Source organism: Panthera uncia, chromosome A2 (genome assembly GCF_023721935.1).
Source record: "Panthera uncia isolate 11264 chromosome A2, Puncia_PCG_1.0, whole genome shotgun sequence".
NCBI classification, from domain to species: domain Eukaryota; kingdom Metazoa; phylum Chordata; class Mammalia; order Carnivora; family Felidae; genus Panthera; species Panthera uncia.
This window is the reverse complement of record NC_064816.1, coordinates 149,155,858-149,173,602: the sequence shown is the minus strand read 5'-3', so window position 1 is coordinate 149,173,602 and position 17,745 is coordinate 149,155,858. Positions and strand designations below refer to the sequence as shown.

General features: G+C 39.6%; 1 protein-coding gene across 4 annotated transcripts in view; it reads left to right on the top strand.

Moving 5' to 3' along the window:
* Positions 1–17,745, top strand: part of KDM7A (lysine demethylase 7A) — a 44,136-nt gene that overhangs the window by 18,370 nt on the left and 8,021 nt on the right. For all 4 annotated transcript variants that reach the window (XM_049643042.1, XM_049643039.1, XM_049643040.1 and 1 more), the window contains 7 exons: positions 1,036–1,142; positions 4,496–4,587; positions 6,881–6,970; positions 13,841–14,050; positions 15,559–15,683; positions 15,897–16,051; positions 17,271–17,368. In XM_049643042.1, coding sequence (XP_049498999.1) covers positions 1,036–1,142; positions 4,496–4,587; positions 6,881–6,970; positions 13,841–14,050; positions 15,559–15,683; positions 15,897–16,051; positions 17,271–17,368 — 877 coding nt within the window. The remainder of the gene's footprint in view (positions 1–1,035; positions 1,143–4,495; positions 4,588–6,880; positions 6,971–13,840; positions 14,051–15,558; positions 15,684–15,896; positions 16,052–17,270; positions 17,369–17,745) is intronic.

Genomic DNA, 17,745 nt, shown 5'->3' with positions numbered 1-17,745 from the left:
TCCCTGAATTTCAAAATTTTATAAAAGTGGGTGGGTCCTCTCCTTTGACTGTTTTTACAATAAGGGAGATGAACCAAATCCCTCAGGCTCAGGTGTGACGGTGCTGGGGGAAAGTAATTCTAAGTTAGTATTGCTGAACACCTGCTTTAGTTTTGCTGTGGGTAAAGGATTAGCAGCTGTTTCCCCTTCTGTCTGAGAATTTGACCTTTGGATGCCTCTGTTCCCCTTGGTAGCCTGAAGAGAGTAGAATGTTACCAGGCTACATTCACTGCTTATGGTAAAATGATTTCTGATTGAGTAACTGCATCACGACTGGGAGAACTAGAGATACCTAGTAGGAAGCCATGTCTTTGGGCTTTCCTGAAAGTGGTGACTCTTGTAATTTGGCATACCCACGGGGAACTTGGAAGCTATGTGTCCTTGGAGTTACTACAGAAATACTGGCTCTTACAGGTCAGGAAGCTCTAAGCCAGGGCACCTTACACACCTGTCAGATGTGAATCTTGTTTCTTTACCTGAACTGTCCCTGGGGGAAAGATGGCTCCTGGCTATATGGACTGCTGCCAGGACTCCCAGGGAAGACTGACACTGTGACAAGCTGTGGTTCCTGTCTTCTCACCTTGACCAGCGCCGATTGTGTCCTTGAACCTGAATGCTTAGTAGAGCCTGAAGAAAACTCCCTGAGTGGGTGTTGCAGTGTTGTCCAACACAGGGAGCTCTCTTCTAAGCGTACTAGTTTACTTATTACGGTGGAACCCTTATAAAATTCCTTCTACCAAAACTGGGATACAAATTCCGAGGTTCTGATCTTCTGGAAGACCGGTGTTATTCTTCAGTGTACTTTTGTTAAGGTCAGTCAGACCTGGATAAGATCACAGTTCATTCTTACTCAAATGAAGCAGTGCTTAGTAATACAGCCTACTTGATAGGGCTTATGTGTTGTGGCCTGCTTGCTTTTATTTTCCTTGAGTTGGTTGCCTCCATTTAACTTTGAAATGCTAATATTAATACTAAATTTCTTCAAATTTTATTTAGGTGTTATGAGATGGAAAAAAGGCTAAAAACACCAGATCTTTTCAAATTCCCTTTCTTTGAAGCCATATGTTGGTTTGTAGCCAAAAATTTGCTGGAAACCTTGAAAGGTAATTACTAATCTTCACATTATGATGTATGATGTTTGTAAATTCCACTGAAAGCCACTGAGAGAAAAGCCCTTTTTTATTATGGTGTAACTGTTGCCCCTATTTGGCTTTTTAAATGCACGATTTCTCCCTGCCAAGAACCTTTTTAGCAAATCGGAGTCTCTAGTCCGTGGCCTTAAAAATCAGATGTATGAAGAGCTATAGCAGAACAGCATAGGTTATACTGAAAAATGTTCATTTCACCTTGGACTCTAGTAGCCTGAACACACTGTCAGGCATGTAAAAGGGCCTCCCTCACAAAAATGGAGTTTAAGCTAAGAGACTGTTACTGTAATGTGAATTTTTTATGTCCTGAAAGAATCAGGTAGCACCTGTTTCATTGCCCTTAATGACGATTCGGCTGGCCAGTTTCAGGTCCCTGTTAGCACAAAACAGCTGAATGTCAAGCTATGAGTCTGTTGTTGAAAAAAATGTTTTTTGGGAAGGGGAAATTCTTTTATTTAAACTTAGAAGCTACCGGGCACCTGGGTGACTCAGTCAGTTAAGCCTCCGACTTGGGCTTAGGTCATGATCTCACGGTTTGTGGGTTCAAGCCCCACGTCAGGCTCTGTGCTGACAGCTCAGAGCTTGGAACTGCTTAGGATTCTGTGTGTCCCTCTCTCTCTGCCCCTCCCCTGCTTGTGCTGTCTCTTTCTGTCTCTCAAAAATAAATAGATGTTAAAAAAAAATTTAATCTTAGAAGCAACTTTTGTAATGTGGAATTTCATATTTTGGTGTTATATCTTTGGTTTAATAATCTTTGAGCAGTCCAGTTTGACACAGATTGTCATGTCTACTTTTATCCATTTTCTCACTTGTGCTCATGAGAATACAGTTTGTCTGGTTTTTGTGTTGTCTGACTTTTCTAGTCAGTTTGTAAATTGTGCTATTAAATTAACTCTCAGAAGGGGGCGCCTGGGTGGCTCAGTGGGTTAAGTGTCTGACTTCAGCTCAGGTCATGATCACATGGTTGGTGAGTTCAGGCCCCTTGTCGAGATCCTCTGTCTCTCTATGTCTGCTCCTCCCTGACTTGCCTTCTCTCAAAAATAAATAAACATTAAAAAAAAATTAACTCTCAGAAAAACAGATAAAAACATAAAAGGTAGTCTGTTCTAAACATTTGTTTCTTTCTCCATTTAAAAGTTGCACAAGAATAAAAGGTAAAATGAAAAGAAACAATAATTTCCCAGGATAGAATGCACAAAATTAAATGATAAAACTCATTTATGTTTCTTTCCTCAAGACACACACACACACACACACACACACACACACACACCCCACAACCTCCCTCTCTTTGAAAGGAAAAAAGAACAGTAGGGCTCCTTCCCACATTTGCAGCAGTGGAGGTAGATGTCTTAATGTGGTGCAGGTATACCGTCATATATATGATGGAGGAAGGAGACCATGGATGAAGAGGAATGGGTGCTTTCTCTACAAGACCAGTCTCCAGAAATGCATCCTAATCCTAAATCCCTGACTCATTGAGTGTTTTCAGGTTTTGGTGAGGCTGAGCCCCACCTCACCTTCAGTGAGCATGCCTTGATGTCTGGACTGCAGGAATCTCCCGGTGGACCATACATAGAGTTGCCGTGTGTGGTTTCCAGTAAAGTACTGGGTAGTAGAAGCCTACATAAATAGGAACACTTACAAGTACTTATAAAAATATTTATAAATGTCCTTGGCTTTTGGAAATAAAACCCTGTTACTGAACTCTCCAGATAAGAGATTGGCAGTTCAGTACTCAGAAAGTTCAGAGTCTTTTTCCATCTTTTCTCACTAACATACACCCAGCCCTCGAGTGATGCTTTTCCTCTTTTTTTAATGTTTATTTACTTTTGAGAGAGAGCACACAAGCAGAGGGGCAGAGAGAGAGAGGGGGACAGATGATCTGAAGCGGGCTCCGTGCTGACAGCAGAGAGCCCAGTGTGGGGCTCGAACCTGCGGACTGCAAGATCATGACCTGAGCCAAAGTAGGACGCTTAACCATTTGAGTCACCCAGGCGCCTCAAGTGGTATTTTTTCCTAATGTCCAAGAGAGGTTCATCAATCAACTTTTTGGAACAAATTAAAAAATTTATCTGAAAGACAAAATCTTGCTGTTCCTCTTGCACCCACAAACAGCAAATTGCTGAGAATATTGATTTAGCCTTTGTTTCAGGCCATTGAGAGTTCAGAAATACAGAGGTCTGATTGAAAACATGGCCCTGTACATTAAAGACTTAAAAAGATTTACTATAAGCGGATATTGGTAGGTCAAGTTTTTAAATATTTTTATTTCATCAGTACAGGATCAGTATGGGATAGGATAGCCGGCAACACGAGCGAGGCCATCAAATCCCAGTAAGGCTGGGGCCAAGTGGCCGTGTACCAATTGCTCATCATCCTAGGCATTCATCCTGGAAGCGGGAATGGTGGTCTTGTCACCCCACATTATGTTCTTTCACCCCTGACCTTTTAACTTGCCATCGTGGCCTGTTACTTACCAGCTCTCAGACTGTTATTAGGCTTATGTGATGGGTAAAATGAGGATAGATTGTATGAAACTTAATTGTGTTTAGTGTCAGTAATAATACAGCAATGAGCTAATTTTGGACTTGTGTAACTAAATTAGCCACTGGACAGAAGTAAAACCTTTTGCTTTTGGTTCACCTTACCCAAATTTTAGACCATATCATACATAAATAGAATATATTTTGTGCGAGTTTTAGATAATTAGTTTGGTTTAAAGACTCGGAAAAGGTATGCGCATGTGTGTGTGGTGTGTTTACCTTTATAATCATGAACTATGTCATGCCTATAGCTGACTGTGTAGACAACACACACTGTGTAGAGTGCACGAGCTTAACAGTTTAAATAATTACAAGGCTCACCTGGAGAGCATAAACAGCCTCGCCAAGACGTTTGAAACGTCCAGTTATTTTTCCCACCGCTCCCCCACCTTCCCTTCTAGAGAGAACCACTGTCCTGACTTTTGTGATAATCCTTTTCTTCCGTTTTATCACCTCTGTCACAAGTGATAAAATAGCGCAATGTTTTCCATTTTTAGAGTTCACGTGAGTCGATCCATAGGACATTATTTCGTGATTTGTCTCTTCCTCAGCACTGTGTGAGCTTCTTTTTGCCTGGAGCACCTAGTACGACTACCCTTAAATGTAATTCCATTTCTTTTTCTTTCTTGCCTTTTGTTTCACCTTTTTCCTCTCTGGTAACTTGGAAGTTACGCACTCTGAGAGTCGGTGGTTGCTCAGCATCTGAAGTTAGCCCTTTTCTCCGTTGTAACTCCCTTCCCCGCTCCGCTTCCCTTCCCACAGAGCTGAGAGAAGACGGTTTCCAGCCTCAAACGTACCTGGTACAGGGAGTGAAGGCACTGCATGCTGCTTTAAAATTATGGATGAAGAAAGAAGTAAGTAGTTTTCTTTGGGGAAACGATGGCTACTGTTTCTATGGCAAGATCCAAAGCGCGAGTCCCGATGCTGCCGCGGCAGCACTTTGAGTGGCGTGGTCAAGGGAATGGACGCTTTCAGTACAACGTGCGTTCTATCATACGTGGTGCACAGGTGTCCTGGCTTGTGTTTACGTTGATGAGGATAGAGTACCTAAGTACTTCTTTAATCTTTAGCCTGAAAAGAAAATAATTCAAATATATTTAAGATGCTAAGAAAAGAACATGTAGATACAGAACGATAATAAATAACTTTGAACTCGTATCGTGTGCTAATCGCTGTGCTTGGTCTTTATATCCATAATCCCATTTAGCTCTCAGAGCAACTCTGTGAGGCTGTGATGCTCTCCTTATCCCTGTCTTACATATGGAGAAGCTGAGGTTCAAAGAGTTGTATGTGACTTGCCCAAGAATACCGGAGGGTCTTGGACTAAAGCTGGGGCTCTGTAATTGCAAAGTACTCTTATCCATCTGCTAGACTTCTGTAAAAATGAAGGAAAAGGGAGGTCAAGGTTGAAGCAGGAGCTTCCATTTTCACTAAAATGTGGTCTGTTTGCATTGGAGTCCTGCTGCCTCCAAGAGGTCATCCAGGCTCCCCAATTGGAAGCTGTGTGTCCTACCCTTATGCTTAGTAGCATCTTTCCTATGCCGGTGGACTTCAAAGTAATGTCTGTAAAGTAACATATTCACATCCCCTTCACTAGGTTTATGAGCTTCTGAAGAACAGGGACTTGCCATCTTTATTCCCCTCTGTAACTTGACATGCAACTCTTTAATAAGTGATATATATGTGAGCTGATGAAAATACATTCCCATATTAATTTTTTGAATGCCTACTTGAAATAAAAATTCTGCTCTTAAGAGATACCGGAGACAATAATTCATAGGTTATCCTTCCGATAATTTTTTTTCACTTCTTTTCGCTGTATTATCATCGCTACATACCCTCTAGAGCAAGGCACTGTGGAAACATTCAGGAAAGAGAAAGTTGTGTCTTCCCCTGTCAGAGACGTCATCGTCTAGATGACACATAAAAGTGTAAATAGATTACAAAACCGTACAACCATATCATAGCAAAATAAAGGATATGTTGCAAAAACTGTGTAATCTGTTTCCTGCTGAAGACTGGAGATAAGTTCTTCTCAAACTCCCGTATTTGTCAGAATCGCCTTTAGAGCTCTCTAAAAACAAACTCCCTGGACCCTCCCTAAGAGATACTGATTAAGTAGATTGGTGGTGGGATCTGAACCTCTGTTTTTAACAAACTTTGTAAGTGATTTTGATGTACAGTGAAATTCATTAATAAGTCCTGTTAATTCATCACATTCGAAGTGCTCTTTTAAAAGCATGATGTTTGCGTTTAACCGCCTGTTAACCTTGCTCTAGGATGAGAGGCAGCTTAGTCTAGTGGTGGGGAGCATGGACTCTGGAGTCAGATGTTTGGATTCAAATCTCAGCTATGCTACTAAGAAACTAGCGAACCCCTGTGCATTCTTTCCCTCAAACGTGAAGTGAGACTAGTACTAGCTCTGTCACAGCGTTGGTGAAAGGATGAATGAGTTAACACCCTCAAGCGCTTCACAGTGCGGTACCTTGCCTGGCACATAGTTAGCACTTGCGGTCACTGTTGTTCCTGGTTTGTTTTAACAAGTTATGCTAAAACCAAGGAGAAGATGTAAAGCAAAAGTAAAAACTGGTTTATCAGATGCATCTGAAGAATCAAAGTGTTCTTGACAACAGTTAAGGTTTAGAAACAGACGTAAGAAATTACGGCAGTAGTTTGCAGTTGGATAGATGGGGTTTCTCAGCAATGCGTCTGTCCTACTGATGCAATCTTTTTCCTATTAGAAAAAAAGTTTCAAAAACTTATTCAGATTAGACCTCCTATAGGAGATAGGATTATTTTAGTGCCCTGTGTTCCTACTTACAAATCCTTATATACTATGAATTAAATGCTAGACTTTACTAATTATAGTAGTAGTTAGAATTACAGTGGGCTTTGAGGGATAGAGTACAAGGTTACTTCTCAGTGTAAAGCAAAACTCACTGTAAGATAGTCCATCTTTAACTCGAGTTAAGAGGATTTCATGCTAATAAGGCTCTCCTTAAAGAGTATTATACCAACTCTGTGAACTCTGAGACCTGGCTTATTAGTATTTCGCTTAGAGAATCCAGAATTTGTTTAGTAAATTAGTTTTCACTTATTAAAGTGTAAATAACTTTGGTTGTCTTATCTTTGTTAATCCGAATCCAGCTTGTATCTGAACATGCCTTTGAGATCCCAGACAACGTCAGACCTGGACATCTTATTAAAGAACTTTCAAAAGTAATTCGCGCAATAGAGGTAAGAGTAGAAACTATCAACTGAATGCTTGGTTACTGTCTGCTTTGAGAAGCAAACGCAGCTACCGTGACGTTACAAACATTGGAAAGCATTTATACTCTTAGATGAAATAGAATGAGCTGTGTCTTGGAAGGAGTCTCAGGTTCTCAGGCTTCCAAGGTTCCACAGAGAAATTTAGAGTATTATATCATAATGAAGAAATAAGGAAGTGGTTACCAGGTTACTTGAATTTCTTCAGCTTACTCCAAGAATAAAAAAATACACAATAAAAAAAATTTCAGATCCCATTCCTTTCTGCTATGCAGAGATGAGTATGTGTTAAGTAATTAGAGGAAGAGACAAAATGTCAGGTGAGTCGAGCCAGGTCAGGCTCGTTGGGAAAGAGGGATGCTACTGGTGGGGAAAGGCAAGGAGACCCACGTGACTGAAGTATGAGAGCAACTTGGGTTGGTAAACCCCCCCTTGATAAAAGCCCATAAAATCTGAGATTAGTTGTTTTAATTGTTTAGTTAGAAAACTATTTTCGGTATTAAAGGGGATTTTAATTAAAGTAATTCTTCAACAAGGTGGTTCTGTTAGCGTCTCGCTCGAAGTGAAAGGAAATTAAGTGGAGGAATGGAGGCTAAGTGGTAATTTAACAGCTTAGATTCAGGCTGTGTTTGGGAATGGAAAGAGGTATACATCTAAGAAACAATGAAATGCTGTGTTTAATATCCTCGGATAGAATATTTTATGTAATTCTCAATGTGTTCTGATACGGTGGAAAAATATTTTCCGTTTTTAAAGAGTGGTGGTAATTGCAATAAAAAGATTTTATTTATTTATGCACAGAGATAGATTTTGAAATCAAGAGTCACATATATAATCTTAAATATATGTATAGATACATACATGCGTAAATCTCATGTGTGATAACCAAAACTAAGAATAAACTCAATAAGAAAGGAGGTGTGGGTCTAGGGGCACCTGGGTGCGTCAGTTGGTTTAGCATCTGACTTTGGCTCAGGTCATGACCTCATAGTTCCCAAGTTTGAGACCTGCATTGTGCTCTCTGCTGTCAGTGCAGAGCCTGCTTCAGATCCTCTGTCCCCTGCCTCTCTGCCCCTTCCCCACTCAAGTGCATGCTTGTTCTCGCTCTCTCTCTCTCTTTGAAAAATAAATAAACATTTAAGAGATTTTTAAAGAAAGAAAGGTGTGGGTCTATATGAAAAACAAAAAACTATAAATCTTTAGTAAGGGAGGTGAAATAAAATTGAATAAATGTCATTTCTGAAATATTGTCAATTCCAAATTGATATTACAGATTTAAAATGGTGAGATCTATCTGGAAGAATAATTGGGCAAAAATAGCCAGCAAAGTGCTGTTGTTGTTGTTGTTGTTGTTGTTGTTGTTGTTGTTGTTTTTTAAATTGGAGGGTTGAGAGTATAGAAGGCAGCAAAATGACTGTAGAAAAATGTGCCAAGAAACTAAACAGGTATCTCACTAAAGAAGAAATAGAAATGGCCAATCCAATAAAAATATGAAAAAGATTCTCAGTATGTGAAAAAGTATTCAGCCATATTTTACCAAATAATTTATGATTCCAAATGATCGTTTATCTAATTGGCAAAGATAAAATTCTGTATTCTTGTCCTGCTGGTCAGGAAGTGTAAATTAGCTTGCGCTTTCTAAGTGGCATATCCCTTAGCTGAGCCCTTTCACTTAATCAAGTAAAGAAGAGGATTCTAATTAAACTTGGTATGTTGACCATGCCTACTTACTGCTCTCACCTCTTGGAGCCAAAATGATAGTAAAAGAATAAAAACGATATTCCTGAAGACAAGGAGAATAATAGAAATGAACTCCAGCGTGATTTTGGAAGCTGGAAAGAAGTATACAAGTGATCACCAATTTAACAAGCTTGAGAGAGCCAAAATCTGTGTGGGCAGTGGGTGAAGCCCAGAAGCAGGTCTTACTTGTACAGGAGAACCTTCAAAAAGCTCGGGAATTAGGGAGCTAGGACCCTCTGAATATCAGAGTGGAGGTGGGATTGAGAACAGGATTGATTACAGGTCTGTTTAAGAAATGAATTAATCTCCAAATCCCTGTCTTAACACATGTAGAAAACTAGGGATTTAGGGGTTTGCAAGGTTGGACTTGAGACTGGACTTGGGGACACTGAACCCAGCTGAGGGACGTGGGTACATACTGAAAACAAGAGGATTAAGTGACAGTCTACAGTGAATGATTCTTTTTCCACCCGACTCTCCAAACGCTGGCACCCTGGCCTATACCTCCCAGGCCAGGAAGAAGATCCGCTGATAGTGACCATTTGAAACCTTCCTGAATGGAACAACCCAGGCAGCTTCCTACAGTGAAACCCACCAATTGACAAAGCCCTACTTACACAGAGCTCCCAATTAGCTTTTTTCTTTTTACATACAGTAAAATGCACAGATCATAAAAGTACAGTTCGAGTTTTGACAAAAACAGGCAGTTGTGTAACCAATACTGCAACTGAGATATAGAAATCATTTTTGTCATCCCAGAAAGTCCTTTCTCCCCAATATAATCTGACTATTAAAAGCCACCACCATTCAGACCTCTGTGGCTCTCATCATGAATTAGTTTGCCTGTTCTTGAATTTCAAATAAAGGCGACCATGTAGTACATACTATTTTTGTGTCTGGCTTCTTTCAACTTAATGCTTTTGAGATTCATCCGTGTTGTTGTATCAGCCAGTAGCTCTTTTGTGGTTGCTGAGTGGTATTTCATTGAATGAATATACCATGATTTGCTTTCCATTCTTCTGTTGATGGATATTTGGGTTACATATGGATGTGGTCGGTATGAATTAAACTGTTATAAACAACGTTGTATGTCTTTTTGTGGTAAATATATGTTTTCATTTGAGGGGGAGGGTAAGTACCTGGGAGTAGAGTTATCAAGTCATATGGTAAGTGAATTTCCACTTTATAAGAATCTGTCAGACCGTCTTCCAAAGTGGTTGTGCCCCTGTCACCACTAAGGTATAGGACTTGTAGTTGTTCCATATTCTTGCTATATTTGGGGTTTTCCGTCTTTTTAATTTTTGCTTTCCCAGAGATAGGAAATACTATTTCATTGTGGTGTTAATTTGCATTTTCCTGATGACTAATGATGTTGAGCACCTTTTCTTGTACATGGCTGTTTATATATCTTTTCTTATGAAGTATCTGTTGGAAGTTTTGCCCATTTAAGAAGTTATATTGTTTTTATTATTGATTAGTAGGAGTTCATTATATATCTTGGACACAAATTCTTTTTTTTTTTTAATGTTTATTTATTTTGAGAGGACACAAGTTCTTTTTAAAAAAATGTTTATTTATTATAAATAAAATTTATTTATTTGGGGAAAGGGCAGAGAGAGGAAGAGAGAGAATTCCAAGCAGGCTCCAGGCTCAATGTGGAACCTGATGTGGGGCTTGATTCCATGGCCTGGGACCATGACCTGAGCTGAAATCAAGAGTCGGATGCTTAACCGACTGAGCCCCCCCAGGCGCCGCTCTTAGACACAAGTTCTTTGTCCTTTGGCATGCCTGTGTTCATATATGATGAATATAGTGAATATTTACCCACAGCCTGTGGCTTATCTTTTCATTCTCTTAATAGTGTCTTTTTATGAGCAAAAATTTTTAATTTTGAAGAAGTCCAATTTATAAATTTGTTTTCTTTTATAATAATTTTTGTGTGTCCACTCTAAGAAATCTTTGTCCACCCCAAGATTTGAAGGTACTTTTTTTTCCCCTGGAAGCTTTTACATTTGGGTACATGGGCAATCTTGAATTTTCATGTATAGCATAAGGTAAATTAAGGCATTATTTTCTCCCTATATATTTATCTAGTTCTCTTGCCACAATTTCTTGAAACCAATTAGCTTTTTAATTACGCTTTCTCTTTTGGGGTGTATGGGTGGCTCAGTTGGGCGTCCGACTTCGACTCAGGTCATGATCTTGCGGTCCATGAGTTCAAGCCCCACGTCGGGCTCTGTGCTGACAGCTCAGGGCCTGGAGCCTGCTTCAGATTCTGTGTCTCCCTCTCTCTCTCTCCTTCAAAAATAAACATTTAAAAAAAATTTTTTTTAAATAAAGAAACAAATGCATTTTCTTTTAAAATGCATGGAGAACCAAGAAGAGTTTTGAAGGCAAAAACAAAAAATAAAAGAGAAAAAGAAAAAAAAGAGTATTTGAAGGAAACAATAAACAAACAAATCTTTAGGCCCAAACCCAAATATAATTGATATCTTCGAGAGAAAAGAGTAAATAAATATTGCTTCCATGAGGAAAGAACAGGTGGCTATAACAAAGAATATTTAAAGAAGGAAGGAAAGGGGTTCTTGGAAATTAGAAATATAATAGAAACAATATTTAGCAAAATCACTGGAAGATAAAGTTGGGAAAAATCTGCCATAAAGTTAAAAAATAAAATTAAAAAAAAAAAAGACCAAATAGGACAGAACAATTAGAAGGTCATTTTACATAGTCACCATCAAAATAATAGAAAGTCCAGAAAGAGACAACGTAGAAAATAAGGAGATTATCAGAGGAATAATCCAAGAAAATGTTTTAGAATTCAAGGACACAAGTTCCTAGATTGAGACCCTACAGAATGCTGAGTACACTAGGTGAGAAAAGACCTATGCCAAGGCCCATAGTGGTCACATTTTAGAATACATGTAACGGAATAGATTCTAAAAAGCGTTAGGAAATAATGCATTAGGAATCAGAATAATATCAGACTGCTCAACAGTGACACTGCAGAACTAGAAGACAGTGAAGCAAAGTCTTTTAACATTCTGGGGGAAGAGGGTGATGGGAGCGATGTCAGCCTACAAAAGTCTGTATTCAGCCAACCATACTTTAAAATAAAGATGACAAAGAGGCAGGACTTCAAAAGGTTTGCCTCCCATGTACCCCTTCTCAGGAAACTCTTAGACAGGTGCTGTTCCAAAAGAGAGGAAGTAAATAACACCAACAAAAGAGAGAGCTCTGGAATTCTTCCAACAAACACGGAATACCTACTGTGTGCTGTGTCCATCTAAGATGGGTATAGAACACTGAAGAAAACAGAGGCTGTGCCCATATGGAGCTGAGTAGGAAGAGGTTAACCATACATACTTTAATGTATCCGGAATTAACAAGTGCTATGAAGAAAAATAAAGAAGGGGAAAAGATAGAGAGTGACAGCCAGAGATGGTGGTGGGGGTTGCAGTTTTAAGTGGTGGAGTGAGAGCAGGTCAGGAAAGGTTTTTGATGAGCAACCAGCCAAGGATGGATCAGGAGAATGAAGGGCTCTATATTTGTTGTTTATCTGAAATTCACATTTAGCTGAGCATCTTGTACTTTAGCTGGTGTTCCTGTCCAGGAGGCATGTCACTAAAGAAAAATATAAAATTGATAGATTACCTAATGTGTTTGAATATTCTTCCAGTGGAAAATTTTAAGATCAGTTAGTGATAAGTACATAGAAAACAAAGCAGAGGGTGAGACAATTATAAATTCAAGGGAAAGACAAAGGATGTAAGAGAAAGGAAATGCAATAAATAAGCCGTGGCCCTCAGTCGTAAGTAATTTTCACTGAGTCCAGTTTACGGAAGGAAGAGGAAATATGTGTACATTTAGGAAAAGTGTACAAGGATTAAAACTTCATCTTGCGTAGTAGGAATTCAGTAATATCTAAAGCTGAAAAATCAAGAAATAACACTTTAAACGTGATTAGAAATTTGTGGGCAAATAACTGAACAAACAACACCACCAGCACCAAAACAGCTGCAAGAGTTGCAAGTGCTGGGTATATGCCCCAAAGGATTGAAAGCAGGGTTTTCATGCACGTTCATAGTAGCATCATTTACGCAGCCCAAAGGTGGAAGCAGCCCAGCTGTCCATCATGGATGGATGGGTGAACAAAGAGTGGTATAGACATCACATACACACCGGGGACTATTACTCAGCCTTGAGAAAGAAGGGAATTCTGACACATGCTACACTGTGGATGAACCTTTAAGATACCGTGTTCAGTGAAATAAGCCGGTCACAAAGATACTACTGTTGTGTGGTTCCACTTACATGAAGTTCCGAGAACAGTCAAATTCATTGAGAAAGTAGAATGGTGATTGCCAGGGGCTGGTGCTGAGGAGGAATGGGGAGTTACTGTATTTGATGGGTACAGAGTTTAAGTTTGGGAAGATTAAGAAGTTCTGGAGGTGGATGGTGGTGATGGTTGCATCACAATGTGACTGTACTTACTGCCACGAACTGTACACTTAAAAACGTTAAAATGGTAAGTTACGTATATATTACCATATACGTGGTGCAAAATTACGTGGATGTCACTACAATAAAAAGAAACTTGCAAGTGGTTACCTCAAGAGAATGGGAATCAGGGATGGGGAAGAGGAGACAACTGCTTTTCATGATACGTTTTATAGAGTTAATTGTTAAAACTACATAGATGGGTGACTTTGGTTTAAAAAACAGTTGCTGATTTATGCAAATATGTATGTGTGAAAAAATGCTTATCATAGGAAAGAACTGGAAGCAGCCTGTAATAACTACCAGTGTGTTTTAGGTCAATAAATTATGCTATATCTATACAGTGGAACACAACCCAGCTTTCAAAATGGTATTTGAAATCAAAGAAATATGTTCACAGTATATTACATGGGGGAGTGAGGGGAATAATGGTCTCAGCAAAGCTTATGTTGAGTCTTAGGAGTGTTATGATTTGGTCTTTGTTTTTTACATGATCGAACTGAATGGTTTTTGTTTTCTAAAATGTTTTTGTGGCTGATTATTTAGTCAGGTATATATGGTGGCCTTGTCATAAAAACACTCTGAATTTAATTCTTAAAGGAGGAAAATGGCAAACCAGTTAAATCTCAGGGAATTCCTACTGTGTGTCCAGTTTCACGATCCTCAAATGAAGCAACTTCCCCATATCATTCCCGACGAAAGATGAGGAAACTTCGAGATCATAATGTCCGAACTCCTTCTAATCTAGACATCCTAGAGCTCCATACAAGGGAGGTCCTCAGAAGGTTAGAGATGTGTCCGTGGGAAGAGGCAAGTATTATGTTTCATTGTTACAGAAAGAGACTTGGCTGTTCCTGCAAGTTCTTTAGAAGGGTCATAAAAAGAAGAGTGTGGCCATTCTTGTTTTCTAATCTTTGCTTAGCGTTGTAGGGGTCAACAGTACTGATGCTTATGACAGGGAACAGGCTTCATTCAGCTTTGTAGGCATCGGTGTAGAAGTAGGATGAATAGATCTCATTTGTCTACGGACATGTTTATTGAGTGTTTACCAAATGCCCTGTGCTCTTCTAGGCTCTGAAAAAGATACTGGAGTGAGCGCAACTTAAGTCTCTGCTATTGTGTGGCTTCCATCCTAGCTCAAGTTGGAAGGATGGAACATGAGGCATATACTAAAATGTTGTAATTTCAGATAACAAGTATTACGAAGGAAGCCAAAACAGTAGAGCAAGAGAATAAAGGGCCTGGGGCGTGGCTGGCTACTTTAGCCGGGCCGTCAGAGGGCCTCTCAGGTGGGGTGGCATTTGAGCTGACAAACACTGGAAGATGTCAGGTGGATACAAGGATTTGAGGAAACAGAGGGAAAAGCAATTACAGAAAGCCTATCCCTGACTCAACAGCACCAGCATGGGGGACTGTTGGACAGGAAGACGGTCAGAATAAACCCAGAGAAACTGTCAGAGAAATGCTGGCACAATGGACAAAGGGGAGAGGGCGGACCTTTGTAAAACATGGTAATGAGTTTGTGATGAGATGCAGATCACCCATCAATTTACATCTTAAGTAAAGGATAGGAATAATTTAAAATGAATAAGAAAGAAGTACTTCTGACTTAAAATATTTAAAGATTTTCCGCAGGAATTGTAACAAATATTTTACATTTTTATGTAATTGTATTGATGCTATTTTAAGCTTTTGTTGTTCTAAACCTTTTTAACCGATAGCCCTCCGGAAAAGACGTAGCTTATTATGAAAGGTTCTATTTATTACTAAAGAAAAAAATCACCACCAAAAGGAAATACTCTCTATTAAAAACCAGCTACTGTTGTTCTTTTATGTCACACAGTGGCCTTTGTCCCTCGTGATGGCAGGGTGGTGGTCTGTGAGTTGCTGATGGTGCCTCTTGGGAAGACTAGAGATTAGGTCAAGGATAGGATGACTGGGAGGGACTAGTGCTTCGCAGGAAGAAGCAAGGAAATGAGAATTAAAATACATTAAGGCACTGCTTTTCTAGCTTTTCAGCTTTCTGCAAGAGTGAAATATCTTTAAATTCACTTTATGTAAATTTTACATTCTGCTTTATAGAATGTGTTTTATTGTCGATGGCCCTACAGAAAGATAAACCATATTTATGCTTTGGTTTTAGGAACCACATAGCTTTAGTGCCACACGTTGTGTATCCCCTGGCCTAGGGGACTGCCTAGCACAGTTTGGGATTCAGGGCCATGGAGGAAGGTAGCAAGCAGTATACTGCATTTCTTTTGTCAGGCAGGCATGTTTGAGGGCAGATGCTAAGTTCAATTCTGTTTTTGTACTTTAAGGACATCTTGAGCTCTAAACTGAATGGAAAATTTAACAAACATCTCCAGCCATCTTCCACGGTACCTGAATGGAGAGCAAAAGATAATGATCTACGATTATTGCTGACAAATGGAAGGATAATTAAGTATGTAAAGTAGATCACAGTGTCATACAGATGAGTTTTCGGTGGATTCCCTGTGTTCATTTAATCCCTAGTCCATATTATTGCACGTCTGACTCAAATACAGGGAAAGCATCTCGGTTTTCCACTCCGACTGTAAATTAGGGGAGAGGGTATACTATTTGGCTGCATTGTTGCACTGTTTTGTGACTTGGTCGCTTTTCCCTCCACGTACAGGGATGAGAGACAGCCCTTTGCAGATCCAAGTCTTTATACAGCAGATAGTGAAAATGAAGAGGACAAGAGAAGGACAAAAAAGGCCAAAATGAAGATGGAAGAGAGTTCAGGAATAGAGGGGGTGGAGAATGAAGAATCTCAAAAACCACTTAACAGTATGTTTGTTTTAATGGTCGCTTTAAAGGTCTGCTTATTACCAATGTGATAATGTGTAAAGTATCTTGCTAACTTTAAGATTCTTAAATTCGTGGCAGGATTGAAAATCGTCGTGTCCCTAATACTCTTTTGAGAAATCTGAAGTGTTTCCGAGTAGTTTGTCCATCGGGGAAATGTGGGTGCGGATGCCAAGTGAGGTGTAATGCACAGGGAAGGCATTTTTAGTGACAAGGATACGTGCTGGTCAGTGACACCTTTGTCTAGTGACAGTTTTTATCAAGAGTCACATGGAAGCCTGTGCGTTTTATGGGCCTCTACTCCAAATAATAAAATAGTCACCAGTTTAATACAGCCTCATAAATAATTTTAGCTAACGTGTGTGGTTTTCAGAATTAGGAGGCAGTACAGTTGGCTGGTCTGAAGCTGTTAGTAATCCATATATTGTTTTATTTGATTGCCTGTTGACAGGACGACCTCTGCTTGGTTATTGTCAGCATGACAAATAGTAACACTTCCTCCTTCTTGAGATCGTTCTTGTTTGAATGAAGTCTTCATTTCTTAGCATTTTTCAGAGCCTCTGTGTACGCTTCCGTTTTAAAAAGTAGTTAAATATTTTGATAATGACAAGAAAAATTAACATCAAGTCTGTTTTGGATACGTCAGTTCCTGCTAATTCCAAGTAAATTTGGTGTGGCTGTGCATGTGTTCACACGCCAGGGGGAAGGCAGCTCATCGGTGGGATTAGCAGACAGTTGTCATGTGGTGATGCCACGTGGGAGAGAAGGGCAGTGGCAAAGCCTGGTTTTCACACTTCTTGAATTCGCTATCCACGTGAATGCTTTTTCGGTTTAGGAGAGTTATCTTTTTGTTTTTTGTTGAGCGAAAGAATGCAAAAGGGAAAGTGAAAAGCATCTTGTAGCTAATTTTAGCATCGGAGGTTTTTTCCTGGAAAGAAATAACAAAATTTCCACGCAAATGAGGACTATATCATCATGTTCAGTGAATGCCACAAACGTTTTAAGAGTACAGTTCAGTCTGTATCATGGTCAATTAGGGAGAAAGTCTCTGGGGGAAGAAAGAAATGAACAAAATGAAAGCAGTGGGAAAGGGGAGAGCGGGGCAGTCGAGATAGACCTGGAGGCTGGACCAACTTCAGGTACCACCTTGCTCATAAGCTTCCACTGACTTTCCTTTTTCCCTCTTCCTTTTCCTTTGTAGGGTTTTTTACAAGTGTGAAATCAGAACTCAGGAATCGATCATCAGAATATTCTGATATTTCTGATTCAGAAGACTCTGGACCTGACTGCACTGCACTGGTATGCCCAAACCCCTGTGACTACTGCAATCTTTGATGGAAAGATGAACACCTACTTTCCTTTACCTACGAGGAAAGTAAATGACAGCTTTTCCCAAAGCCCGTCTCCATGACCTTTGTGGACCCGGTCTTCCCTGTAATGGTGATTACACACATGCACGTGCACACATACCCCCAGTCACAGACTATTTACATTTGATAAATGTGGCTTTTGTCTCGTTTTAGAAAGGGTGGGTGGAAATACTCTTCTTATATTTCTCATAGGTTATATTTCATTTTACTTTAAAGAAATCCTGTACTGTATGTTTTTGTACTAAGGAGGTACGTACTGTAATTGCTAGAAACTTTAGCTGTCATATGAAATACAGAAATAATTCC